At 40.0% G+C, this 27,719-nt stretch overlaps 1 protein-coding gene across 2 annotated transcripts; it reads left to right on the top strand.

The window, feature by feature from the left end:
* The first annotated feature begins 436 nt into the window (after window positions 1-436).
* Window positions 437-27,336, top strand: CHST1 (carbohydrate sulfotransferase 1). 2 transcript variants are annotated; one of them, XM_063293312.1, is made up of 3 exons: window positions 437-681; window positions 20,967-21,068; window positions 25,458-27,336. In XM_063293312.1, the coding sequence occupies exon 3, from the start codon at window positions 25,502-25,504 to the stop codon at window positions 26,759-26,761; it is 1,260 nt and encodes a 419-aa protein (XP_063149382.1). In that variant the 5' UTR covers window positions 437-681; window positions 20,967-21,068; window positions 25,458-25,501; the 3' UTR covers window positions 26,762-27,336. The 2 variants fall into 2 exon arrangements, with proteins under 2 accessions (XP_063149382.1, XP_063149391.1); XM_063293321.1 differs by lacking the exons at window positions 437-681; window positions 20,967-21,068 and adding an exon at window positions 23,402-23,927.
* The last annotated feature ends 383 nt before the right edge of the window (window positions 27,337-27,719 follow it).

Raw genomic sequence — 27,719 nt, 5'->3', positions numbered from 1 at the left:
GGGGCGCGGGAGGGGCTGGCAGCTGCTCCTGCTGCAGATCTGGCTCCGTGAGAGAAGCTCCCTTCAGCTGCTGCCACCTAAACCGCTTATTTGCTACTCGGCAGTTTGAGGGGAGCTCGGGCAGTGAAACAAAAGCCAGACTTGCGCTCTGGTCAAAGCAGGATAACATACCGCCGGAGGGGGGCTAGAGAGCACGAACGACTCCTTTAGCAGCTTCTGCAGAGGGACTCGGCTCTGCTGGAGAGGAGAAAGTGAGACCTCTCCTCCTCGCTCTATTCTCCAGCCTTGCGGGACCGACGCGGCAAGTACGGAGAGCGCTTTCTTCTCTTCCGCCCCTCATCTCCGCCCGCGCCGCCGCACCTTCTGAGAGGGGGACGCGGGGGCAGCGTGCGGCTGGCGCTGCAGAGAGAAGCCGAGCGCGCGCGGCCAGGGCAGGTCGAGCGAGAATCGCCGCTCTCCTCCTCGTCTGGCCGCGCGTGCGCGTGCGAAGAGGGCTGGCGGGCGCGAGAGCTCAGCCCCGCGGAGAGGATGGTCCTCTCGCCGCCGGTCGCTGGGACAGAGGGAGCTTGAGGTGCAGGCGGAAGGGAGATGCTGCAACATCTCTGGCTGGGAATCTCTTGCGATGAGGCGGACACCCGCCGCCGCCGCCGCCGCGTCTGAAGCAGCCCCGCAGTTTTGAAGGTAGTTTATTTGAATGGGAAGGCGAGGCGTGACAGGGCGCAGCCTAAGTCCCCCTTGCCTGGGGCGGGGAGGGGGCACAGAATCCGCTACCTGGAGCGTGTGGTGGCTTTTCTCGCCGGCCCTTAAACTGAATTACTAGAGAAGCGAGGGGAGGAAGGGTGCGACGTGATTTCCACATGTGCATCCCACACCTTGGGTCGGTTACTGGACATTAAGTACACCGCGGGAATGTACTTTTCCTCTGTGAGACGCGGCTTCATGGTAGCCAAAAACAGTGGCGCGCCGCCTTCAGAGTCTTAACAGACCCTTCTGTGGCCTCGGCTTTGCTAGCTCAGAGCCCCTCTCGCCGAGCTCCAGACTCCCGATTACCGAAGCATAAGGTACCGTGTCTTAACCTTTAAGGGGTCTGTCCAATGTAACGGGCTTTGGAACTGACTACTGTCCAGGCTACTTGTCCCTGGAAGATCTGGAACTACAGTACTCCTTTGCACTCGCAGTCCAACCAGGGTTACTAAAGAGTAGAAAAGAAGAGGATTCCCTCCCCCCCTTGAACCATGCTTTCGGCATGATGGTGGGTCATGCAATAAACTATAGGTAGCTGCAATTATGGCTCAGGGAGATGAGATGGTCTATACCTTGTGCTGGAGGTTGAGAGGATTAATTCGCAGGTATGAGAGATGTAAAATAGAAGCGGTGGCTATATGTATATCAGTCCATATGGAGACATGAGAATTATTGTCTGTCTTAGAACTCTGCCTTTTTTCACTCAGTGCTGTGGAGTGGCTCTGATTCCCAGTGGAAGTTTTTGGAAATAGGTTGGCCTTGCGATATAAAAGAACAGAATGGCACAGCATTGGAGGAGAATATGAGATATATGGATTTCTCCTCCAGCCTGCCAGGGTGGTAAAAGTTCCAGCCTTGTCCAAAGCTAGAAGTGGGCTGGCTGGAATAGAGGGTCTTGAGGACTCTGCTTTCACTGGGGTTCTGTAAGACTACTCCTGATTTCCAGAGATAATTAAGCCAACAGCTGGAGTCCACAACTCCAAACTCCAATTTCTCGTTCTCTATTTAAAGTTCTTTCCCTACTGGCTTGGGATTTCCTTGATGTTAATTTCCAAATAGTCTGAGTAGCTCCCCAGTTTAATTTGGAAGAAACAGAAGGAAGAAAAACCTATGCCTTTCAACAACCTATTGGTAGAAACAAGTTTTTGTATGGATGAGATATACCCTTATTTCTTCCTATTTGGATCAGGAAAGACATTAAAGATTTCACTGAATGGGCAGCATCCCTGTGCTCCTAAATGATATGAGGCACTCAAAGTAATGAGAATGATATTCAGCCCAGATGACTTAATTTATATGGTGCAACAAGAAAAATAAAGTTGTTTTGATTGAATGGACAGTTATTTTTTTTAAGAACCCATGTCTATTATGTGGCATTGGATTAGCCCTAAACAATATTCTGCTATTTAGAAGAGCCTAACCCTGCCCCAGAGAGTGAGGCCATGTCACTGATTAAAATTGTGCCATCTGTAACCTCTCCCCATCTAAAAGCTGGGTTTCAACTTGCAAAGAGAGGATTTAGAGAAGACCTGAAACTGAGCAGACTTCAGGTGAAGAAGAATGTTCTTATTCATTTTCCCACTCCCAAACACAGCAAGTTTTCAGACTTTGCTGGATAGTTCCAGCTTTCAGAGAAAGTTCTTTTGCAGGTGGGGCTTTTCCCTGGAAATACACCTTCTAATCTATTCCCATTCATAATGGGCGTTCTCTTGTAGTAGGAAAGCTACTTTAATCTCTTATGTGCAGATCAGCTGTTCATAATGGTTTTGTAGAATAATTCTGTACTGTAAAGACCAAAATGCAATATAGACGTGTTGATTGTTATAATGACTCCTAAAAAGTATTGTTAGGGCAAAGATTGATTTTAAAAACTCTAGGGTTTTTAATAAACTATTCTTAATAAACTTTGGAGTAGTATAAATATACTTTTTTCATATTTGGAGTAAAACAAATTCCACAGTTCTGTTTATTTTTCAAGATTTTGTTCCATCAACACAAATGCCAAGATGTCCCTCGGGGAGGTAGAATAAATATGACTTCTTACTGATATTTTATTTTAGAATTTAAAGGTTACCAAATAACAAAGTCCTTATTCAAGATAAAAAGTAAAATTCAGGAGTAAAACTTTAGAAGTAGCAGAGAGTGAAATCACTTTAAAGGTGAAAGATCAGAAACATTAAAAAAAAATACAGGCTTTTGCTTGAAACTGAAATTATACCAACCCAGATAGATGCCAACTACATATTTCTGGGAAGAACATTCCACAGCCTGAAAAGAAGCTTTTTTTTGTAGAGAACTGCTGCACCATGTTCAGCAGGGACATTCAGGGAAAGTCCTCTGAACATCACAAAATCCAGGTAGGTAGGTATGAAGAGACACAGCTTGTTCTGCTTTCCAAACTAGGATCAAATAAAAAAGAGCTCTTTGAATTGAGCCTCCAAATATGATGGAGCCAGTGATATGTACTCATGTGATGGGTTCATTTCTCCCTGTCCAATTGGTAAATTTGCCACCACACTTCAAAATTTCTGGCTGTTGTTTTTTTCAACTCTAGAAGCAGCCCCATGTTCAATGCATTGCTATAGTTTATGTGTAAATGAAACTATGTATATCTGACAGGCAAAAAGATAAGTAGAAAGTATTATCTTTAATGCTCAGGCTGTAAAACAACCTTTTTCTCAATACTCTAGAAAGAAGATCCTTAATTTAAAGCAGGCTGTTGACAACAGTTGAAAGTAATTGTGGGACCTTTTGAATAAGCATTTAACAGAATGCTCTGTAGTATGTGAGTGGTGTTGTCAAGGATAAAATGAGATAAAAATCAGGAGAAGCTGTATAAGACAGACTGAGAATGAAAAGATACAGGCTGATGGTTATGTTAGTACATTATTTACATTCTTAAGGCCTGCAGAGCTGTGAGTGAAATTCCATCCCATGGAGCAATTGCTAGCTTTTAGTAGTGATTTCATTATTAGATCCCCGTGGCCCTTTGCGTGTTGCTGAATTGCAATTCAAGTAGCCCCAAATATCATGGCCAGTGATGAGGGATGCTGGGAGCTGTATATGCTTGTTTCAAATGCAGCCTGCCTACTACAAAATATTTGGGATCATGGTGCATTCCAAGTATAGTATTGCACACTTTGAACAAAATTTCCTATGTTAGAGGTCCACTGGAGGTTACAAGGCATATGAAAGTTCTCCCTCATAATAAGATGGGTTTATACTTGCAGAAGGCAGTGGGGAAGTGAGAGTTAATATTTTCTGCACCTGTGATTTTCTCAGATGTTTTTTCCTACCATTATATACCTTTCCCCCACAGCCAAGCTGGCTTCTATGACTGGAACTCAGCTCAGGAAATAAAAACAAGCTCCAGGCAAGGAAAGATTGGGGTGAATAAAAGGGGGGAAACTCCTGCCCTTGCAGATTTGTCTCTGACTTCTGTGCCTTCACGTAGGTAGGACATATGCTTACCAAGAATGATTTTTTTAAAAAAAAATATCTTAAATTAGAACATGATTTTTGAGGAAAATCAGCAACTCTGTGTTGCACGAATAGTAAGATGCAAATCTGAGATTCAGCTTGGTAAAATACTGAAGAATATTCTATTCACTGACCACAAACTTGCATGGCCATCTGATGCTTCACACATTTCAAAGATGTACCCTTTTATTATTTTCACACTTCTACAGTATATGTTTGGTTTTAGAATGCTACATTTTAGACAGTGAAGATGAATGTGTTTTAAACTGGGGTGGCTCATTTGTTTAAGATTCCAAACTAAGATAGTTTCTTTTTTTAATTCAGTCATCCTTAACTTTCTCCTACTAGAAGTATGCATGAAATATAAAAATAAAATTGTTCTGAGCTTGGAACAAAACCAGACATTTAGAATATTTCATTGGAAAAAAATGAAGCCTCCCATCTTAATGGAATAAAAGTTGAAACATCTCCAGTGTTCTATGTGAACTTAAACTAAAATGTTTTGAGTATTCCACCATAGGCAATAGTGAAAACTTGAAACAAGTTTTTCATAGCAGGATCATAAAAGTGGTTGGAGCAGTATTCTTTGCTGAATCCTATCTTACCAAACCTTGTCCAATGAGATAATTTTTTAAAAAGTAAAACTTTAAAAATTCCCATTATAAGCAATTGAAGCAATAATTGAACAGATGCCTTGCACTTTAACTTGCTGCACAATCAGCCACAGCAATGAGCCCAGCAAAGAAACAAACATTAGCAAAAGATTCCCTTCAACTCAACACAGCCCATGAATAAAAGCAAAAATACAGTTATCTGCCTGAGGAGCTTAACAAACAAATAAAAAAGCCCAATTGTTCTTAGTCTGCAAACTGTGCTTAGCTGACTCCCCTCCTATCTTCTATGTGTCCTCCACTCAACTAGCTCTGGCCAGTGGCAGAAGAGTTGGAATCTATACCTGCTATCTTACTGGTATCTCCATAGTTTGAAGAAGAAGCTGATCATAGAATGTTGGAACTCTTAAAATAATGTCCCTAAGATCAGGGATGAGCATGGAGATTTCAAGTTCAAGACAACACTTTGAAATATGTGTGCATTGTTCCATGCTGAGAATATTCACAACAGTTGAGTTGTCATGGCTGACCAAGGGTCAGATCCAGAAAGGCATGAAATGGTTTATAATCATATGCATATTTATGCAAGGGTTAAGTCATATGAAATAGCTTGGCTCATAGGTTGCAATACTTTGAAGCAATTACAATAATAGTAACAATGACATACTAACTGTTGTGGGTAGGACAGAATGTTAATGTCAAGTGTACTGCACTAAGATTGAGATACTTGCATAAAATATCACCCCCTCTCCAATCCTATCTACTTTAAAGTAGAGAAAGATCAAAAGAGGAGTTTCATAGTACATTCTGAGGTTAAAAGCATACTTGTAGCATAACTCCTATAAGAAAATAGAAAGCATAAATATTCAACTGTTGTGAATATTCCCAGCATGGAACAATGCACACTTATGTCAAAATTTTATCTTGAATTGAAATCAGACACTCCATGCTCATCCCTAAGTCTAGCCAGTTTGGGTGATTATACAAATTTAAATCTATCCTCATCATCATCCTCATCATCATCCAGGCAGATAGAAATGTTGTTTTAAGGAGACAGGTTAGGATAATAAAGTTAATTAATTACCTTAAAATAGGAAGGATAGGCTTTTGATAGTAAGGTGTATTTTGGCTTGAAAAATCATACAAAATGGAGTCAGTATATGTTGCTTGTTCTAGGACTGAAGGCTTTACTGATTCTGCTGAGATTTGAACCTTTTAGTAAAGACAATTTAAATGATTTGCGTTATGTATAAAAAAATTATCAGGAGGATTGAAATTAGCTCTCCTGTTTTCATTACATGTTTAATCTGAGCTTTAGCTATGTATACTCTGAATGTTCAATCACAGACTCTTTCCCCTCTTAAGACACAACTCTACTGTTAACTGAAAAAGTGGCTAGTTCTTGGATCTGTTTGTTAAAGGCTGTTCAGCTACTTGGAAAGGTGACTTTGATACCACTGGTATGCCGTACAGAGTCTTTCCCATTGGAGATAATCTGGCAAACCCAGAGATATTTGAGTTATCTTTAACACAAGGATTTCTCAATATTGTCCCACTCTTTTTCCTCTTGCATGGCAACAGTGTTTCCAGCCATCTAGTATTATTCTGCCCTCCTGCTCTTATGGATATGAGAAAAATAAAGCCGTGTCAGAGCCTAACTCTTGCCATTATGGCTTGCTGTATTCCAAGCCTGCAGGGCAACAGCATTTTATTTCAAGAAACGAAGTTATTTAGTCAAATGGTTAAGGCAGCCAGCAAAGCTACAGTTTGTTCATTTCTAGATGGGTCTGTGTTTTGCAAACCAACAATCTTACGTGGTTGTAAAAGAAGCACTTATTAGGAGGAAAAGTTTTTCCATGAAGTAATTCATAGGGAAACATAACTTTTTGTCTCACTACACCCAGTAGCTCTACTGTTCAACACTCCTAATTTTAAGGCCACTTACATATATGCACAAAATACTATCATGCTATGTGTATGAATGTGAGAACCATGTTAGTGTAAGATGAATGACCTAAGATTAAATAGAACCCTCTTAAAACTAGCTGACCATTCTAGCCAACACATGCTAATACTTATAGGCATAACAACAATCTGGGAACAATTTCAGAGTGTCATGAGAATGGATATGCAAAGAATAAAGCCATGTCAGAGCCTAACTCTTGCCATTATGGCTTGCTGTATTCTATTATTCTATGCCTGCAAGGCAGCAGCATTTCAAATAATAATAATAAAAAAAAAATGAAGTTATTCAGTCCAGCAAGTAGCAAAAAGCAGTTTGTTCACTTCCAGCAGGACTTTTGTTTTGCAAACCAAAAGTCTTATGTTTATAAGTGTAATAGAAGCACCCATTAGGAGGGGGAAAAATTGCTTGTAGGGAGGAAAGGAAGAGAAATTGAAGAGGGAGACTGGCTGTTTTGTTAGACAGAGCATCTCTTCAGGATCTCCGTTCCTATGACTTCTGGTGCAACGTCCCTGAAGCTCAAATATGTCTGGAAACCACACAGCTTAGCTTTGAAGGCAACAGCTTCTTAGCAGTGAGAGAAAGGTTCTTTGAGTATGATTTGGAGGTAATTTTATTTACCTTCAGCTATCTCACAAAAGCGGAGAGGAGCAGTTTCAATCAATTTATATAGATAAGAATGGGTTTGCACTGATTTCTGTTGCCGTCTTAACCCCTGACAATAGCAAATTGGGTACATTTTAATAATAAATAAATGTACGGTGGAGTGATTTAGTCCTGGACTTTTTTGGGATCCTGATGTTATGACAGCACCAGCATCGGGTACATATTCTCTGTTTAATAGTTTGTTATTTAAGGCCATGCAAACCTTTACCTGAACACAGTAGAGCAAGAATTACACATTCTAGTTGCATATGGTCAGTAGCTGGGTGGGGGCACCATCAGTAATTGGTCATGGCTGTGCTCTTAGTTAGTTCAAATTCTAGGACTCTACAGCAACTTATGGAATTGATTCAGAATTGTAAAAACAAAGCCTCTACTGAAACATTGAAGTAGATTCCTCTGATTTAACTTGGGCTGTGGCCATCTCACATATGCTTAGCAAGGGGGCTCATGAAGAATAAGGTCGTTCTATTTAGATTCATGTATCTCTGCAGAGTAAGTCCCCTCCCTCCCTACTCCAACAGCCTCTATTGCTTTGAAAAGATGCCAGTAAAGCCATCTTTCATAAAGTTTTATTTAATTTGATTTTAAGCTTAACCCAACACAACTCAACCCAGCACAGCCCAACCCAACACAAATAACAGAACTAGACATGTTTGAATCTATTCAGATATGATGGTTCATTGTCCCCATATTCTCTCTTGTATCAGTGAAGAAGTTGCTTCTGTCCAGATGTTGGGAAAGATCTGTATTAGCCATCCAATCTCATGACTTTTAGATAAGTTGAGACTGGGAATTCTGGCAGTTTTAGTCCCAATACCTCTGGACAGCAACAAGTTGGGGATGGCTGAAGTTCTGCTCATGTGATTTTGCTACTAGAATAAATACTACCGCAGATAGAATGAACTCTCATATCTTGTAGACGTGTACGAACGGGACCTGTTTGAAGCTAGTCCCAGCTCCTGCCAACCTAGCAGTTCGAAAACATGCCAATGTGAGTAGATTAATAGGTGCCGCTTCGGCGGGCAGGTAACGGCGTTCCATTTAGTCATGCTGGCCACATGACCACAGAGGAAGTGTCTACGGACAAACGCTGACTCTTCGGCTTTGAAACAGAGATGAGCACCGCCCCCTAGAGTCGGACACGACTGGACTTAATGTCAAGGGAAACCTTTACCTTTACCTATGGCATAGTAGGGACAATGCTGGATGTTGATAATTCTGAGAACCAGGGCCTCATAAGCAAATATTATTGGGGTGGTTTTGGAAATCTTAGTCAGCTTTAATTCCTCATTGGCTAAATGGGCATAGTATTGACTTGCTTCTCCAATATGTGGTAAAGCTGAATTAGTTAATAAAGGAAATATGGTTACCAACTTGTGGTATCAGGCTTAGCTAGCTAGTAAATTTAACAGTATATAACTTTGTAAAAGAGTAATGGGTCTCATAGAAAAACTGCTGAGATTTAGTAAGTTATTCTTTGTTGGTGACATGGTTCTGGAATAAGGGTTGTGCAGTGGAGAAATATGTTAAAATCATTTCCTTTATCGCAAATGCTCTGATTTAAATTCACAACCTGGAAGGGTGTGACCTACACTGTTTCATAAGTCTGAAAACATATGCTATACACTGGCTATTTAATAACTGGAAATTTACTGTACAGAGAGATAATGGTAAGGCTGTATTATATCTGTTTAAGGTGTAGAGTTGACTTTTGGGTATGAATATATGTTGAGTGTATCAAAAATGACTGATAGCTTGGCTGAGTGAAACTCATCTGTCAGCCTGGTAGGGAATTACATGGCATGCTGCCATGTAATTCCCAAATGCTGCAGTAGCTCTGATGTCATCTGGAGGAATTTGAGTTGGGACTGTGGAGAGGAGTTGAGCCATGTGCCTTTATCTTACTCTCTGCATTACATCATATGGGATATTCATGTCAGCTTGTTGAGAGAGACCTCTTCTAATCTCATTTCTTGAGTATCCTAAATCTCCCAGAGCATTTGCTGTTGACAATCATGCTTCAAGCCAGCCCCCAAATCCTGAGTCACACTATTGTTTCCATGGAAACAGACTTGTTCGTTATAATGCATTTTAGGGATAGTGAAAATATAGTACAGATGCTGCTAGGGATTGGACCTCTGCCAGAATCATATTGGCAAGAGAGATGCAAGATTTCATAGCGCTGGGTGAGGGGCTCATACTTCATCTTCAACCACTGTAGCAAGCAGTGTGGTGTAAAATCATGCCTGTTGGTTTTGAGGCTAATATGGCCATGTTTGTAAGACAGCTAAGCCATGAAATTTACAGGTACATATCCTAATCACACAATTTCTGTTTCTTACTTGTTGCTATGAAAGCTGTACTTTCTATTCCTCAGCACTGTTGCCAGAAAACCAGGAACCAAAATAAGATGTGGATACATTGCATATGCAAGACTGGAATGGATAGAAGCAGAATAGTGAAGCTACTGACCTGGCATTATGAATGACAGCTTATTATCTGGGTTATTACTATATTAAATCCATCGAGCTAATCTCACAGTCCTAAATGAAATCCAAACTCTGAATACCAAAACTCAGCTTATTGAGAAACAGTGTTCAAATTAATAAACATGAGGAGGTGAAGAGAAGAGAGAAGCCAAAATGAGATATCAGGGATTTTTTCATGGCTGGCTGGGGGAATTCTGGGAACTGAAGTCCACACAGCTTAATGTTGCTGAGGTTGAGAAACACTGCTGTAACTCATTTAGCAAAGTTAACTGTATTTAAGTTTGGTTTCCTTCAGTAGGTTGCTCCTGAATAGCCCTGCTTGGTGTAACTGTCTGTTGGCATAGCTTAGCACTCCTTCACTTCTCTTTCTCTGACCGGGGACCTTAGGTAGCAGTCCTCTTGAGGATTGAGGGGAGGAAGCACATATCTTGGTTGGAGTCTGCTGGGTCCAGACAGGCATGGTGGGGGAACAGTTGATGGCCCAGAATAGATGCTCAGCTCTTAGGTCTCCTCCTCCTGGTCTCCCTCCTCCTCTGAGACAAGAGTGTGGTTGCCAGTCAGCAGAAGATGTCTCAAAGCTTTGCTGGAGTAATCCCAGTTGAGGGCCCCTCTGCTGGCATAAAAAACAAAATAAAATAAAATTGGAAATCAATACCAAACTTCAAGTGAAAAGCCATGTGTTAATAATTATGCCCACATCTATTTTTCTACTTGTTCCCACTGTGCTCCATACATAGAAACTTGAAATATTCTTCCCGGTAGGGATGCAGCCAGCATGGGCGAAAAAAAAGTCAATTCAGGTCTATCCAGAAAGCAAGGTTAAGCCAAAAATAACAGAAAATAAAAATGGAAAAATATGAAGTTAATCTGAAGTAGAGGTAGGGTGTCTAAACCTGCAGATTAAAATAAACATGTAAACCTGTCAGAAGCATGATGCATTTTTCACATGGGTTGAATTTTGGGCTTTTGTATGAAAAAGCTTGTGATGTTTCCCTGATGTTAAGGGGATAGTTATGAAAGTTTGAGAAGGGATGGTGTCTGATTCACAGGGCAGAACATTCCACCCACCCAGAGCTGAGCCACCCACACCACTTCCTCAGGAGGGTTGCTTCCTTCTGCTTTCCATTCAGTCAGAGTGGACGGAGTCCGGCTCTCAAGGTGGCAGTGATTGTCGCAGTCTTGTTTCATCTTTACCAAATGGGAAGCACTGCTGTGTGTTCCCCATGCTTTTTACCTTGTTGCATGTACACACCCTAAGAAGGTGGCTATAGTTCATGCAAAGTGCACAATGGGAACAATGAAAAGATGGATATTATGCTTACTTTTTTTTCTCCAAGCTAGCAAAAGGTAATACAAATGTGAAGGTTCTGGAAATAACCTCCGCTAGTTTTGATAATTTTCCCTCTAGGTCTTCACATCCCTCCCTGAAACAAGTTGAAAGAAATACAGGCCGTCCTCACTTAATGACCATTCATTTAGTGATGGTTCAGACTTATGATGGTATTGAAAAAACTGACTTACAACCGGTGCTCACACATGACTGTTGCAGTGTCCCCATGGTCACGTGATCACAATTTGGGAGCTTGGCAACTGGTTCACATTTATGACCACTGCAGCATCCTGTGGTCACGTTTTTGACCTTCCTGGCTGGCTTCTGGTGAAGAAAATCAATGGGGAACCACATGATTCACTTAATGACCACATGGTTCACTTAACAACTGTGGTGATTTGCTTAATGACTGCTGCAAAAAAGATCATAAAATCGGGTCAGATTTGCTTAATGACCACTTCACTTAGCAACCAAAATTATGGTTGTTAAGTGAGGACTACCTGTAATAGCATTGTGTTGGAGGTGCCAGGAAGCAGTTTTATCCCCCTTCCTTTTTTTTGTCCCTTTTGAGTCATTGTTGACTCCTGGTGACAGCCTGAACAAGTCCCTGCAGTTTTCTTTGTAAGGTTTTTTGGAAGTGGTTTGCCATTGCTTCCTTCAGAGGGCTGTGAGAGAGTGACTGGCCCAAGGTCACCCAGCTGGCTTCATGCCTAATGCAGGACTAGAACTCACAGTCTCCCACTTTCTAGCCCAGTGTCTTAACCACTACACCGAACTTGTTCTTTTTTATCCATAGGCTTAGAAATTTCAATTTGGTACATATGATTACTTACAATATGAAATTTTACTTTCATGCACCAACTGGGAAACATGAGAAATATTGTGGTTTGTGGATAATCTGGGAGGCCTGGGGTGCTGAGGAATCTGGATTATTTACACCAGGGTTTCCCAAACTGTGAGGTGTATCTCCCTTAGGGAGGTGCAGACAGAGTCCAGGGGAGGTGTGGACCTTTTAGTTGTGCATTTTATGTCTTTATTAAAAATAAAGTTTCACTGTATTGTTTTCATTGTTCATTTGTGTTCATTTTGGTGTTTGGATTTTTGGACGAGGTGTGTTTAAGATAACACCAAAGGGAGGTGTGATGGCAATAAGTTTAGGAACCCCTAATTTAGGCTAAGTGTTGCTGGTATCCTACATGTGAGCTGGAACTGCAGTTTTCAGAGGACATGCCGGTTAGAAATTTTGGAGTTGCAATCCCAACACATTGGGAGTGTGCTAGGTTAGGCAGGGTTGATGTAGATATACAAAGATGAAGAATGTGTTTGGTTAGGGTACCTTGGTAATCTCCCCCTATCCATACAGAGGTTTAGCGTTAGGCTCTGGTTGCTAATGCCGGGGGCATTGTTGGTGCAGCTGCCTTGCAGAAACGTTGGCACAAAAGGACAAGAGGGCTTAACACACAAAATAAGGGTAAAGCAGTACACTTCTGTGCTCTTTTAAAACAGTACTGGAATGTGCTCATTTTTTTTTTTGCTGTGTTGTCTGGAAGAATATGTTATTAGGAGGGCATGACCAATAAATACTGAGTCCCATAATGGTGTGGAGAAAGGGCAAAACATTTGGCTGCAGCTGATTTTTTTTTAAATTCATATTGGTTCTTGATATTATTTATTGTGTTATTTTTTAAGGCCCTCACTTTCACTGAGCTTTGTGGAACCTCTGTATTGTACCAAGTTAGCCTAAGTGAGAGCAACTAGGATTTACTTGGTGTTTCCAAACAATTGTTTTGTGCCAAGCAGTCTTCAGGATTATGGCTACCTTGGCCTGGTGTGCATGGAAGATAAACCACAACTAAGCAGCAGAGTGTTTTTGCTGTTTACCTGTGCTCTCCACAATTTCAGAAGTAAAAGTACTTGCATATCTTTTTATCTCTGATAAGCACTGTGGGTGAAGCAAACGAAAAGTGCTACTGAAGTAAAAATATATTTAACAATGAAAAATAGGTGGGCAGAAGAGACTTGTAAGACCTCCCTATGTCTGTGCTGTTGAAGTGTGGGGGACTGTATTGCCCATCTTTGCCATGACAAAAATAGAAGTGATGGGAGCTATAGTCTAGCACCTTCACAAAGCACTAAGTGGGGAAAGGTTGTAATAGAAAGAAATTAACATGTCAAGAAGCTTTGTATGGGATTTTAATTTGCTTTGTATGAGATTTTAATTTTTTTAAAAAATTATGTGTGTTAGCCATTAATGCTTTTGTATAATTAAGATAAAAATAGAATCCTGGAAGGTGGGGGGGAGAGGTTTTCCCCCCCCTACTCACTCCCCTCATATCATTTTCCCTAATTAAAACTGCCTGCCCTAAGGCTATTTGCTTCACACAGCAAAACCTCTGATACCATTATAGGCAGGATACTTTAGAGCAGTTTGGTGAGGCAATAGATTCATGCTTCTTTCAGTATGCTGGATCGTAATTCCCCCCCCACCCTACCCACCCCTATGGGATATCATCATCCCCCCATTAAAAAAAAACCAAAAACAAAAACTAGCCATATCCTCTCTTTCTCTTGTGTTGCTGTACTGAAGTGTTGCAATCATTGTCTATTTCAGTAATTAGTATGAGTGTTGATCACTAAACGGTTAAGAGATAGAAAATTACTCTTAGCACATCAGTAGTTTTCTCCTGATTTTCTGTTGAATGCAGGTCATCCATATTAGTGAGCCAAAAATAAAATAAATAAAATGAAAGGAAAGGAAAGGAAAGGAAAGGCAAGGCACAGAAGTGTAGTTTTATAAAATTGTAATTATAAATATGGGAATGCCTTAATTTCCAGTTGGGATACAGCACTATTTTCACTGATAGTGGAGGAGAATTTTCTGTAGCTATCAGGTATGCTAATCCTTTGGAGTCAGATAGGGCAAATGGTAAGCATTAGACAGAGGAGTCTTCACAATTTCCCTTAAAAAGGGAGAATCAAATTAAATCTTCATTAGAGGAGCTTTTTTTTTTGCTTTAAGTTCCTGATTTTATTTGAATGAATGTTGGTTCTCTAACCATTTTGTACAAATGAGGTTATACTGTGTGTATTGAAATTGGAGATTTCAGGAATTACAGCCATCAAAAAGCATATTGTTGAGAAGGAGGAATAAGAAGGGTGAAATAAAATTGGGTTGTAAACTAACAGTGACACTTGTTGGTAAAAGAGGGATTTAGAAAACATGTTTGACATCTGTCTCAACTTCAAAAGGATGAGGATTCATTTTTCATTGCCGTTAAATTCTTGCCGCTATCAATCCAAAGGAAAGTTCCAAATATTTTAGAAGACAAGGGAGAAGAGAACCACAAGAGGGCAAAAGAGAATGCTCTGTTGAAAAGCTGGAGTGCACATGAAAAACTAGATTGTCTGGAAATCATTGGTTTTTTGGTGAGTCCTCAACTCTTACTCTGTCACTTCAGTTTCCACATGGCCAGGAGTAAGAGTCCTATAGCTAGGGTTTCCCAGCACTCCCTTTGTTTAGCATCTGTATGATATATTACTAGTGTTGTAGAACTGAGACTGAGAGATTCTAGCTACTTAAGAGAGATTATGATTGGCATATGCAGATGGCTTATACCTCTTATTCAGTGGCTGCTTATTGGAAGTGAACTGTGTGTGTTCATTTCTCCAGAGTGGGGACAACATATTTCCCAAGTAGAAACTAGCTGATTGTGTGTGTTTGTATAGCATAGCTACGAGGACCTGCTCCTCAAAGCATCAAGGTGACACATCCTGTCAAAAGCTAAGTGTGCTACTTCACTTCAGCAGAAACATGCACACTCATGCTTCAGTGATGTAGAGAGACTTGTAAAACTGTTGCAGTGAACCTTCTTTAGAAGAGGGCACTTGATGCCTTGCTTGGCAGGTTCTTTGCAGTGATGCAGAGTGATCTTCGAATCTCCACAGTTTGGGTATCTGATTTACCTCGTTGTCTCTCTTACTGATCTGTGGAGACCTTCAGATCTGTTCCAAGACAATGTTTAGTTGACAGAAGAGGACAGCTGTCTCTGTTGCTGCAGTCAGACTAGTACTTCTTTTCCAAGCAGATTCGCTTGATGTTCTGCTGCAACATTAAGACTTTCCCACGTAGGAAGGCATTTGGCTTTTATAGGCTGAATTTTACTGTTGCTTGGAGTAATATGTCAGCTTTCAACATTTTAAACTCCTGGCTTTATGTATTCTGTTGCTTCTGTTTCAAGTTGTTTATTGTTAGGGGACTGCTGAATTTAAATATGTTGTGGTAGACCACACTGAACTATATAGCAAAGGCTGAATATGAATTTAAATAAATTATCAGTGCAGAGGAATTGGGGAGGATCAGTAGCTCATTGACAGAGCGTATATTTTTCATGCAAAAGGTTCTAGGTTCAATCCTTGGCATCTCTTAAGCAGTAGTGATGAAAAAGACCTTTCTGTGCAAGACTCTGGAAATATGCTATCTCCCTAGTGCCTTCCAGATGCTTTAGGCTGATTACAGATTATGAGAATTGACATCTGACACATCTAAAGGACATCTAACTGGAGAAGACTAGATTACATGGATAACGTGACAATATATTTGGCAGCTTCCTGAATGGATACAGGGGCTCTTTTAGGGATTCCAATTTTGTGAAGGAAGAACTAGTGGAATTTGGCTGCTGGTGTGATGAAGACTATTGAAATACTGATGAAAAATGCCAGGTGATTAGTGGCAGAAGTGTTCTTAGTGAGGGTGTTTCTAACCCATTTTGCCTTCTGGGATATACAGTATTTCATTTAATTATATTTCGAGCTTTCCAGTGAATATGCTGATTGTTGTAACAACCAGATCAATAAATAAAGTTAGCCCAACTGAACTTTATATACTGTATGTATTAGCTAGGAGCATAGTTTCTACCACTGATTATTCAAGTCATGTGCCTCAATATATTACAAACTATACTGTATACCTGCTATGGGTATATCTCTTAGGGAAGCAATTATGAAAATAAATAACTCTGTTTGGACTTTTCTCCGTTCTTGCAAGAACGCTAAGCAACAATATATGCTTGCTTACAAGTGCTCAAAATTTTTTAGAAGTAGGGCTGGTAATTACTGGACAGAATTAGGTTTTCCATGATACAGAAGTGAGCAAGCACCTTTACAGTTTGAATATCTAACTACCAGCTAAATAGTAATAAATAGGTTCCATTTGCCTTACATTTGGTTTCAGAACATTTCCCCCACCTCATTTTCACATTAAAAGACAATATTGAGCTTATTTTTTTGATGGACAGTAATGGGTTTGGTTTTAAAAGATTATGTCTGTATGGGATTCCATACTTTTTAATGGGCATTTTTTAGAACTGGAGACTGAAAAATATCTGATTTAAGCAGAGAATTTTGAAATAGAAATTCATCTAGCAAAGAGACTAAAACCCTTTTCTCCACATCTTCCACATCATCCTAAAGAAGTTTAGACTGTAAGTCCCTTCAGGCAGGCATTTCTTGGTTATTTCTTTTTGCAAAAGTGACCTGTGAACATTGGTCACACCATATAAATAATTGTGTTCTGGATCTTGGGTTTGCAGATTGAATTTTGAGATATAGTTCCACAATAAGCCTTATTATTATTATTATTATTATTAACCAGCTTTGCTAACTATTGGCCGACCAGATAGTGTTGGGATATGTCTGCCATCCTACTTTGTGGCAACATCTGTTCTTTGACTTGCAGTTTCTTATGTATACATTCTACTCGGAAAAAAAAACCCTGATTCTCATGCATTTTTTGGAGCTAGGGCTGTATGATCATTCCTGATAAATGAAAACATTGTTGTTTTGAATCAGCCTCTGGGCACATTCAAAGCAGCCCTGCCTTGCCTTCTATAACTGACATGGAGGTGACCTAGTCTTTGTTTTTGCCTTCCTTGATTCCTCTCTAGCCAAGCAATCAGCCCATAACACTGTCTTCTCTTGGGAGAGAAGAGCAAGAACTTTGGGCCTTTTCTAAGTTTGGCATTTTAGTATGCTAAAGCCACATAAGCTTTGAGGTGGAATAGTTGAATACTAACATACTTGTAGCCACTGTATTCCTGGAACTGCATTGTATATGTAGATATGTTGTTGGCTCCAGAAATCTCTTCATTTTGTTGCCTGCCAGCTGCTGCTCTTGTGCTCCTATTGAGCTTTAATGGGCAATAAGGAGACATGAGAATTGTGTGTACGTCAATACACCAATGAAGCAAACTGTTTGGGGTGTTTAAGCAATACTCAGAGTAGCTATTAAAGATGAAAGGTTGTGCATGTGCCTTTTAGGAGCGGACGGAGGGAAACTTCTCCACAACAAATGGGAGAGAAAGTAGCAAACTACTGGTCAAACAGAACAACCTCAGATTCTTGTTTGCAACAGGGGCAGATTAAAAAAAATATTTGGGTAAATTAATCTGGGATTTACATGGCATTTGTTGTCAGCATTTTGTGCTCAGTCTCTAAAACTGAACATCCCAACTCTCTAAGCTTTACCTGCTGCTGTGTAAACAGCCTTTTCTCACTGTAACTGCAAAAGCAGAATATCCTCTGTTTTAGAAGTAGAGTGTCTCATTCCATACCACTTATTGAAAATTGTTTATTAAGATCATTTCATGGGTTTATACAATTGCTAATCCATGACCACTCGTCATTCAGTGAGTGGGAATAGTCCGTCTGATCTCAAATACCAGGCTGGGATATGTGTTTTGTTGTGCCCATTTATTATTTTTTTCAAAAGTGAAAAAAAAAAGTTGTTGCAGTCACAGTGCCAAGGAAGAGAGTTGCTGGACCTATGAATGATAACATGGTCTCATATTGTGGGCTGTTGCTGGAATTTCTCACTTTGCTCTCAGTGTGAGCAAGAATTTTGTCAGGAGAAAGGTGGAAGGTTAAATTCCTTGGGATGCAGTGAACATTGTATGATTGTGTTTTTGTGTAAAGTGGGAAACATGGAAGCTGCCTTACTAATCCAACGAGCAAGTGAACCCAGGTTCGTTATATGCAAGAAGAAAGAGATAAACAAATCCCTTTTCTAGATTTAAACTCTAGTCTGTTTTTTCCTTCCCCAAGTGTAAATAAATAACAACTAGCCACTTTTGGTTTGTATATTTTGGTCCAGAGGAACACAAGACAGAGCACTGATGGAAGCTCTGATACTGTACCACCCATGACAGTTGTTGTTTTAGTGTGATGGTCGGGTTTCATTTCTAATGGAGAGATCCATCAGCGTGATGTCATGATCCGAATATACAGTAGGAGTTGATCAGGCTGACTGTGAAGTCAGTCATTTAGCTCTTAACTTTACTTATTTCACAGGATATTGCTAATATCCTGGGTTATCAAAGAGCTTAGCCTAATATTTTTGGAAGAATAGTGGGACAAAATTACGATGATGTTATATGATGATACTTCATGTTATCTTGCCTCATGTGTGTATGTCCAGTTATGTACTTCTTCAATATATTTTACCCTGGAACTTTATAGGTCATGTCTAAAATGTTATGAGCAAGAGTTTTATATCAGCTGGAAGAGATTCTGGGCTTATATAGTATTTTCGTTGTGCCAAGAAGATACTCCTCCCTGAGTGCAGCTTATACAGCTCATTTTGGGGACAGAGAAAAAGTGCCAGCATAGTCTGTTTAGCCAGATCCCATAGAGAGCCAAAATGCAGCAACATCTGTTTCATCTTCTGTCTTTCATTTGCATGCACGGTCCAAAGCTATTGAATGAGAATATTAACAAAATATTCTGTACTCTTGTTGACATCACCTTGGTCTAGGGTAGAAGTAAGTAACTTGTCGAAGGAATTAATTTTAAACAGATTTTCTTACTCCTGTTAAGTGTGTTCTTGGCCACAATCTCCAGCTTACAAAATAGTTATGAGTGCTATGTTGATTTATAGAATCATGGAGTTGGAGGTCATCTAGTCAAACCTGCTGCTGAGTGCAGGAATCCTCACACCAAATGTGAGGATCAAATGGCTGTCCAATCTTTTCTTGAAAACCTCCAGTGATGGAGTACCCACAACTTCAGGAAGCAAGCTGTTCCACTCTCACAGTCAGAAAATTCCTCCTTATTTCAAGTACTTTAATTAGTAAGACACACATCAACATGAATAAACAATGAAGATCACTTTATTGAACCAATACTGATTAACAGTGTAGCAAAATGTATGCAAAGATCTTATGCTACATGCAAGATGGTTCTTTCAATCCCTTGTTTCCAACAGTTAAAGCCAACAGATATAGAAATAAGGCACAATGGGAGGACAGCCAGGGCCACCATATCAGAGCAGACAAACCCTGACCAATCTGATGCACCCCATGATAGCCTGTTCCAACAGCACTTGTCCGTAGAACATGAACTGAGAAGAGAACAGCTGAGTTGCAGCCCCTTCTTCTCTACTGCAGATGATCAGGGCTTGGCAGTGTTCAGGATGAATTTAAACATAACAATAGAGATGATTAGTCTTGAAAAACATGGAAAAAATGATTCATCTTTCTGATTAATAGAATGGTTGACCAAAGAGGATACTTGAAGATTCTGTTTTCCATTAAGGAATTGCTAATATTATACAATAAAGAGGAAATGTGGATGCACAAGTATATTATAAAGGTGAACATGGATATAAAGAGTTTCACAGAGAATTCAAGAGATATTAAATGAAAGCAGAGTATTATCTTTGGCTGGATAGAATATAGCCCAACATGTGTATTTGATAAGGTCCACGTGGAACTAAAACCTGAAAATTAACAGACCATTTATTTATTTATTTTATTCAATTTGGATGCCAGATTGCTCCAACTGACTAAAAGAAAATCGGAAGCAATGTCATATCAAAGTTGGCTCCCAGACACAACCAGGATATGCTCAGGATATGAATTTTCACTTCAAGAACCTATGATTATTGATCATGAGGCCTCTGAACTTTACCTGTCAGGCTTGTGGGTATAGAAAATCCAACCTGCACAGTTATCTAAATAACTCTAGAGGACAGCTGTATTAATTTGACATGCAGCAGGTTCACCCAGAAATTGGGCCAATGTAATTTCATAAACAGATGCCATAATCAAGGTGGACAGATGTAGTTATGCTTCTCAGGAAGTGAGTAATAATGAGTTGGGCTCTTAAAGCAATGGAATACTGTGATTATCTAAATGTCGCCGTACTACAAATCCCAGCATCTTTAGCCATTAACCATGCTGCCTGCACTGCAGTTGAGTATCAACAACATTAGTTACGTATAAGTTCCTCTCCCTGTGGGTAAGTGATCAGTTAGTTAGACAAAGTTGACATGATCTTAAGTATACAAAAGGGAGTAAAGTTCAGAATATACTGAATGCAAGCAATGACCTCAGGGAGCTTTGGTACATAGTTTCAAACACTGAGCACCAAATACATCAGCTGGCAAGGTTTTACTATTCAAGAGTCAACAGGGAACTCTTCGATTCAGAGTTCCACTGCAGGTAGCTATTCTAGGAAACACTGATATTATTCATTTGTGCAGTGAGACAAAGTCTGTGGAAATAAATTCTGTATAACACATTTATGAAGACAGGAAATCTTGACCTCTCAGATTTTCCAGATACTCTGTGTTGCTTAAAAATATGTATTTGCTGCAGAGAACATTAATATAACATTGCTGTTTCCTGTAGAAATCTTCATGTGTAGCCAGGAAGCTCACAATAGTGATGCAGAGGACAGCAGGACATGCCATTATCCTGCAACAGCTGCACAACATGTTACCCATTGAAACAGTTAAGTATTGCATGATTAACTCCTTGTTCTTGCATGTCCAGGTAGCAAGTTCTGGATGGTCTCATGCTGCTTGAATTGCTGATTTGTCCCACAACTTGAAGGTTGTAAAGGTAAACTGAAACTGGTTGTAATTCTCTTTGGTTAGGATGATAAAAATCTAAATTTTCAGGACAAAAATCCTGATACAATCTGAGCAATGGTAAACTTGAATGACCTGCCTTTTTGTTGTTTTTTGTTTTTGTTTTTTTGCCCTGCTGGGTGCAACATTCAGGCAGTCTTGGTTGTCTTGAAAAGCTAAGAAGTGTTGGACATACATGGAAACCATCAAGAAATTCTAGGCCTGTAGGTATTGGCATCCACAGGGACAAGGGATGGCCAAACCACTCAGTCTGATCAAAGTAGCAAGACTGTGCAGATGCCTATGGCTAGAGTGAGAAGTGTGTGTGTGTGGGTGTGTGGGTAATTCTAGGATAAGGCAGTGGTAAACATTTTCCACATTGTTGCCAGGAAAACTACATGAATATATTGATGTAGTCTCCAGGAATCAAGATTAGATTGAAGGCATCTTTACTTTCATCTCATTTCCTTCAAAGAAAAAAAAATGGGGGAGGGGCTCACTGTAGAAAAATTACCCCTTTTAAACATTGGCCTTAGACATCATTTCCTTGACTTTAAATGACTGCTAGTGTGGATATAAAGGTTAATATATTGGACTAGGATCGGGGAGATCCAAGTTTAGGTCTAGCTCATTGGTTGATTCTGAGCAGTTGCTTGGTGTTCACATGACAAGTTCAGCCCAAAAGCAATATCAATGTGCACATTCCACTATTTTACTACCCATTGTGTGTGACTCTTTAACCAAGCTTTGTGAGTTGCATCACCAAACTCTGAAACAGTTGTATTGGGTTTCTGGAAACTAGGATTCCTAGTTTACTTAGGTACTGTAAGCTACAAATTTTGTTTAAAAAGCTGCATGCAACTGTTGGAGAGCAATTTTCAAAGATGGTACATGTGAATAACTCATAATTTTGTTTGGTGTCATGTGAGCCAAGCCATTATCCCTCAGCCAAATCCACTTTATAAGGTTGTCAGGATACAGTAGGATGTGGAAAGGCTGACTTATGCTGACCTGAGATGCTAGTAGGATAAAAAGGTTAAATGTTGCCATCTGAGATTCAAGAGATCCCTACCCTTCTAGCCTTCTGGAAGACCACAAAGACCTGGCTCTTCCCCCAAGCATTGGGCTAGAATGGGGGTTGAGTCAGGAGGCTATTTGGTCTGGCGCCTGGTGGGAAGAGTGGTTTTGCTGATATAAGTTTTTCAAATAATAAATAAATAAGATCCATTTTGAAAGTTGATTCTACTAGTCTGCACCCTATTTTCTAACACTATGAGGACTTTACTACCTTCTTAGCTGTGTCTCTTTCATTTGTTAGAATACGGGGTCTGTACCTGAATGAATCAAATAATGTGTTTCCCCTTTCTCTGGGCCACCTTTTACAATCTCCCCTGCTTTTTTTTTTTGGTAGATTTGCAAATCATGCATTTCAATGGTTATTTTTCCTGGTATAATAAATGAAGGTTAGTTCAGTAGAAAGAGGGCTTATCCGCATTACTTAGTAGACTTGTCACCAGAATGGGTCAGCAACTATTATTTTGATGGTGAAAACAGATAATTTCAGTTTTTAGGCATCTCCCTCCCATTGCCAATTCAACCTCTGGGTACATTTTCCTGTTGCAGTTTGAAAGTCTTTGTTTCATTGCCTACATGCTGTTGTGCATTTTGGCTGGAGCACTTTACTTACTTCAGGGCTAAGTCTAGCACTTCATCGGCTACTTCACAGGGAGGTGACAGTTGCCCTAATCTCTAAGAACTTCTAAGACCTTCTCTTCAGTTTTGGTATTAAAATAATGCAGTAGCTGGCAGCCTTGTTTGGTATGTAAGAGATTGGTGGTTCAAAAATTGTTTTGACAACAAATAATGCAACGCAATTGTTTTTAATTACGATTTTCTTTTCCTTAGCTAGTTAGCTAGTTAGAGAAAACTAGCTAGCTGAAGGAAAGTAATTAAAATAATTCTGTTAGCTTTTGAACCACCACAGAATGCATAGCTATTGTGCTATTTTGGCGGTAATGAGAAAGGGAAGGTCTTGTAGTGACTAGAGTGAAAAACAATCCACAAGAAAGAAATTTTTATTTTAAAGATGGTTGCTCTGTGTGTGTGTATTTTCACACACACACCACAAATATAACAGTATATGTTTGCATTAAGCATATACAGTATGTGCATTAAGCTCCATCCACAAGAAGGAAAGCAATGGGAAGTTTTTTTTCCTGGAACAGAAAGATGGGAGGGCACAGCAGCAGAAAGATATTGTAGCCTTCAGTCCAGATGGAATATCTTACAAATTGTTGCCAAGTGCCTCAGTCTGGCCATATTTGTCATAAACTGGATTAAATGTAAATTGCCATAAGTGCAGGACAGGAGCAGCTTAAACAATAAGTGTGGATCTGCCCAGAGAAAGCAGTTGCATTATCCAAAATCCTTTTTATTGCATTTTCAAGAAATTTGTTGGGCATATTTCCAGAGGCTGTCAGCCTCCCATCAGTGAAACTTCAAAAAGGACTCTGATGTATTAATCTTTGCTTCAAATCCCACATTACAAACAACAATTTCAGTTTCTTTCCTATGAAATGGAAATAGGTCCACATGCAGGACTGTTCCATCTGGTGACATTGGATCATAGCAAGGGTTCAACCTGTGGATTAAGCTGTCAGTACTGAGAATAATGGAGTGGTATTGGGTAAGAGAACTTTTAGAGCCAGGTGATGCCTCTGCTAATGAAGGAGGAAGACAGGTGATATTCTCTGATTCCTTCTATATACTATCTTTCACCCTGCTTTGAGTGGTCCACCAACCTTCTGAAATTTATTTTTTTGAATGTGTAAATGGGGGAGGGCTTGAGAAAAAGTGTGCAACTTCCTTTTCCATTAGTAGAAGTATCTACTAGATCTAAAACTTCTGGAACAACACTGTTGGATTGTCCCAGTAGCAGCATCTTAATTTTACAGAGGGAATTTTGTTGCTGCTGAACATCAGCATTTGAATCATAAACAAGTTTGTCTATCTATTTGCATGTCATAGGAAGGAATTGTTCAATTATTTTGAACAATGTGAGACATGTCTTTATAATTAGAGACTAGAAGGCTGACATTTTGTCTTTTGATATTTTTATTCTGATAATTTAGAAAATAAAAATACACTATAGGATTGATTTCACTCAGTTGCTTTACTCTTCAATAATTTCATGGATCATATGTAGAAAACAGTTAAGCAGAGGCCTTTGGCAATCAATTAATCAATAAGTGTGTGTATGTGTCTTTGCCTCTCTCTCTTTCTCTCTCTGTCTCTATCATTTGATTGGCTAAAGCTTTATGTGGTCTGTTTGTTTAATCAGAAATGGGTATTCTGTGCAAGCAGATGAGAACTTAACCCTGGTGGAATGAGGAACTGGGTATAACAGAACTTGGAATATTGCATGTAAAAGGTCAGGAAGCAGATGAGATGACAGAGATGATTTTTCAGTGACCACACTTGACATGCCCATGGTTGTGTTCCCCCTTGTGTGAATGTGTGCTTATTTGTTTTATCCATGAAACAGATGAAATCAGGATTGTTTGGAAGGGAAAAGAAGGACTAATTTACTGTCATTCCTCTGCAGGAGATTAGGCTGTGTGGTGGTAAATTACTCACACCTTTCAGTGTGCTTTATAGGTAAAGATTTGAATTTGGGACTCCAACCTCTGCATCCTCTGGCAAGGTGGGTTGTACACTGCTTGTGAAAAACATTTCCCCCTTCCATTAACCATCCCAGGTATTGCTTTTTTTAAAAAAAGGAGGGAGAAAATGTAATTCTTTTGAATTTTACTTTTTGTAATTGAAATTCACATATTCAGTTTGTCCCTGAATTATATACATCATTCCATGCATTAACAAACCTGGGGTCATTCATTGCCCCCACCCCACCCACAGCTATTAATACAGCCTGCTGCAGCTGATCAGACTGCAGGCAACTGCCTTTTATTGGCAATGAATATGCAGCAATTTTAACCTTTTTTACTAAGAGAGAAAGGGAAAGCCCTTAGGCAACTTTTTTTCTTCTCAGCAGGGGCTGAAAATGTAGATGTATAAACCACTGTACTTAGAATATAAAGTCTTGAGATTACAGAACACAGTGTTTACACATACACAGACACACATACCTTTTTGTAATGCCTCCTTGAGATTCCTAAAAGGAAGCTACTTCACAGAGTGTGCATGATTTCTGTTGGAATATAGATATTCTGAGAATCTTGCATTCAATCAGATTGATTCTGTTGTGTTGCAGATACTAAACTGAACTGTGAAGAATCTCCATGAAGGTGACCAGCCATGCAATGTTCTTGGAAGGCTGTCCTCCTACTTGCTTTGGCCTCCATTGCTATCCAGTACACAGCCATCCGCACCTTCACAACCAAGTCCTTCCAAAGTTGTCCTGTACCTAATCCCATGAATTGTAGCCTGAATCAGGAGGTTGAATCTGCTGACAGACTGTGTGATGAAAGCCCAACCTTTTCTTACAACCTTTCTAAGAAGACTCATGTCCTGATCTTGGCCACCACCAGAAGTGGTTCTTCTTTTGTTGGTCAGCTCTTTAATCAGCACTTTGATGTTTTCTATTTATTTGAGCCCCTTTATCATGTCCAGTACACCTTAATTCCAAAGTTAACACAGATGAAGGGCTCCATGGACCGACGGATCATGCTGGGGGCTGGCAGAGATTTGCTGAGGAGTCTTTATGACTGTGATCTTTACTTCTTGGAAAATTACATCAAACCCCAGCCAGTGAACCACACCACAGACAGACTCTTCAGGAGAGGGGCCAGCAAAGCTTTGTGCTCCGCACCAGTTTGTGAGACAATGGCACTGACTGATACCACTCTGGAAGAAGGGGATTGTGTGAAAAAATGTGGCACTTTGAACCTGACCCTAGCTACTGAATCATGCAAAGATCATGGGCATGTTGCAATCAAAACAGTGCGAGTGCCAGAGGTCAATGACCTTCGGGCTTTGGTGGATGATCCAAGGCTCAACCTGAAAATTATACAATTAGTGAGAGACCCCAGAGGCATCCTTGCTTCTAGGAGTGAAACATTTAGGGACACTTACAGACTTTGGCGAATCTGGGATGGCACAGGTAGGAAACCCTACAACTTGGATGTGACACAACTCACCACTGTCTGTGAGGACTTTTTGAACTCCGTTTCCACTGGCCTAAATAGACCCTCATGGCTGAAAGGCAAATACATGCTGGTGCGGTATGAAGACTTAGCTAGGAATCCTCTAAAAAAGACTGAGGAGATGTACGAATTCCTTGGCATCCCAATGGATAGCAATGTGGAACGATGGATACAGAATAATACAAGAGGAGACAGGTCTGCAGCCAAGCACAAATATGGGACCGTCCGAAATTCAGCAGCAACGGCAGAGAAGTGGCGGTTCCGCCTCTCTTATGAAATTGTGGCATTCACACAGAATGCATGCCAGCAGGTATTAGTACAACTGGGTTACAAACTGGTGTCCTCTGAGAAGGAACTGAAGAACCTCTCCATAAGCCTGGTGGAAGAAAGGGATTTCTTGCCCTTTTGGTAATGCAGATGTTAGGGCTCGAATTGTAAGTTTGAGATGAGCCATTTGTAACTGTTGCCTTACTTTCCCCTTTCCCACCTACTCTCCAAAATTTGCACTAATTGTTGAATGGGATTCTCAAAAAGAAAGTTCCCTTTCTCAAACTATTGTATAGATGGATGACTATTGGGTCTCTTAAGAGCAAAAACTAAAATGAACAAACTGTGGACAGGTAGCAATGTTTACAAATCACACACACTTAACAATGTATAAAAGGAAAAAAAAAAAAGGTAACCCTCGGCTTTCCACACTGATGGGAATCTGAAGGTTTATACTTTTGCACTTTTTACTTTTACAATGTAAGAGGTAACTATAAATATATAAATATAAATATATAAATATATATACATCTAATTTATGAACAGTGTTGTCACCTCCCTCCCAACTCCTATGAGCAGGTTTTACTGTTAGCTGATCGTGGAATAATCTCCTTGTTTTAATCTTGTTTTGATATGTCTGAGTCATGTTATCAGGCTGGTTGCTGATCCATGGTTTGTTTAGTAACACGACATTTCTTTGTGCCAAAGAGAGAGAGAGAGAGAAAGGGGGGGGGGAGAGATTTGCTAAACAGGAATAACAGTGCTTTATCTCTGTGTTTTCTGCAAATAAAGAATTCAATAAAATCAATTGTTCCTGGAGGGTGAAATTCACCAAGCCAGGCTCAATGAATCTTCAGACCATTGAACTCTGTTCAGGACACCATTTAATGTTATGGTGAGGTAGAAGGAGGAGGAGGTGGCAACTGCATTTTTAAAGAGTCAAGGATGGGCAGTGGGAAGAATGATAGTAAGTTGACAATCTGATTTAAGTGATAGAGTGCAGAAGTGATGGCAATCCTGTGATCTGTATAGGTTTTAAATACTTGCCCTTTTTTTTTTTAGTCAGTTGCAGCTGGTTGCCTGGGAATACACAGGTGGGGGGG

Source organism: Candoia aspera, chromosome 1, assembly GCF_035149785.1.
Source record: "Candoia aspera isolate rCanAsp1 chromosome 1, rCanAsp1.hap2, whole genome shotgun sequence".
NCBI lineage: Eukaryota > Metazoa > Chordata > Lepidosauria > Squamata > Boidae > Candoia > Candoia aspera.
This window is presented reverse-complemented; position numbering and strand designations above follow the sequence as displayed.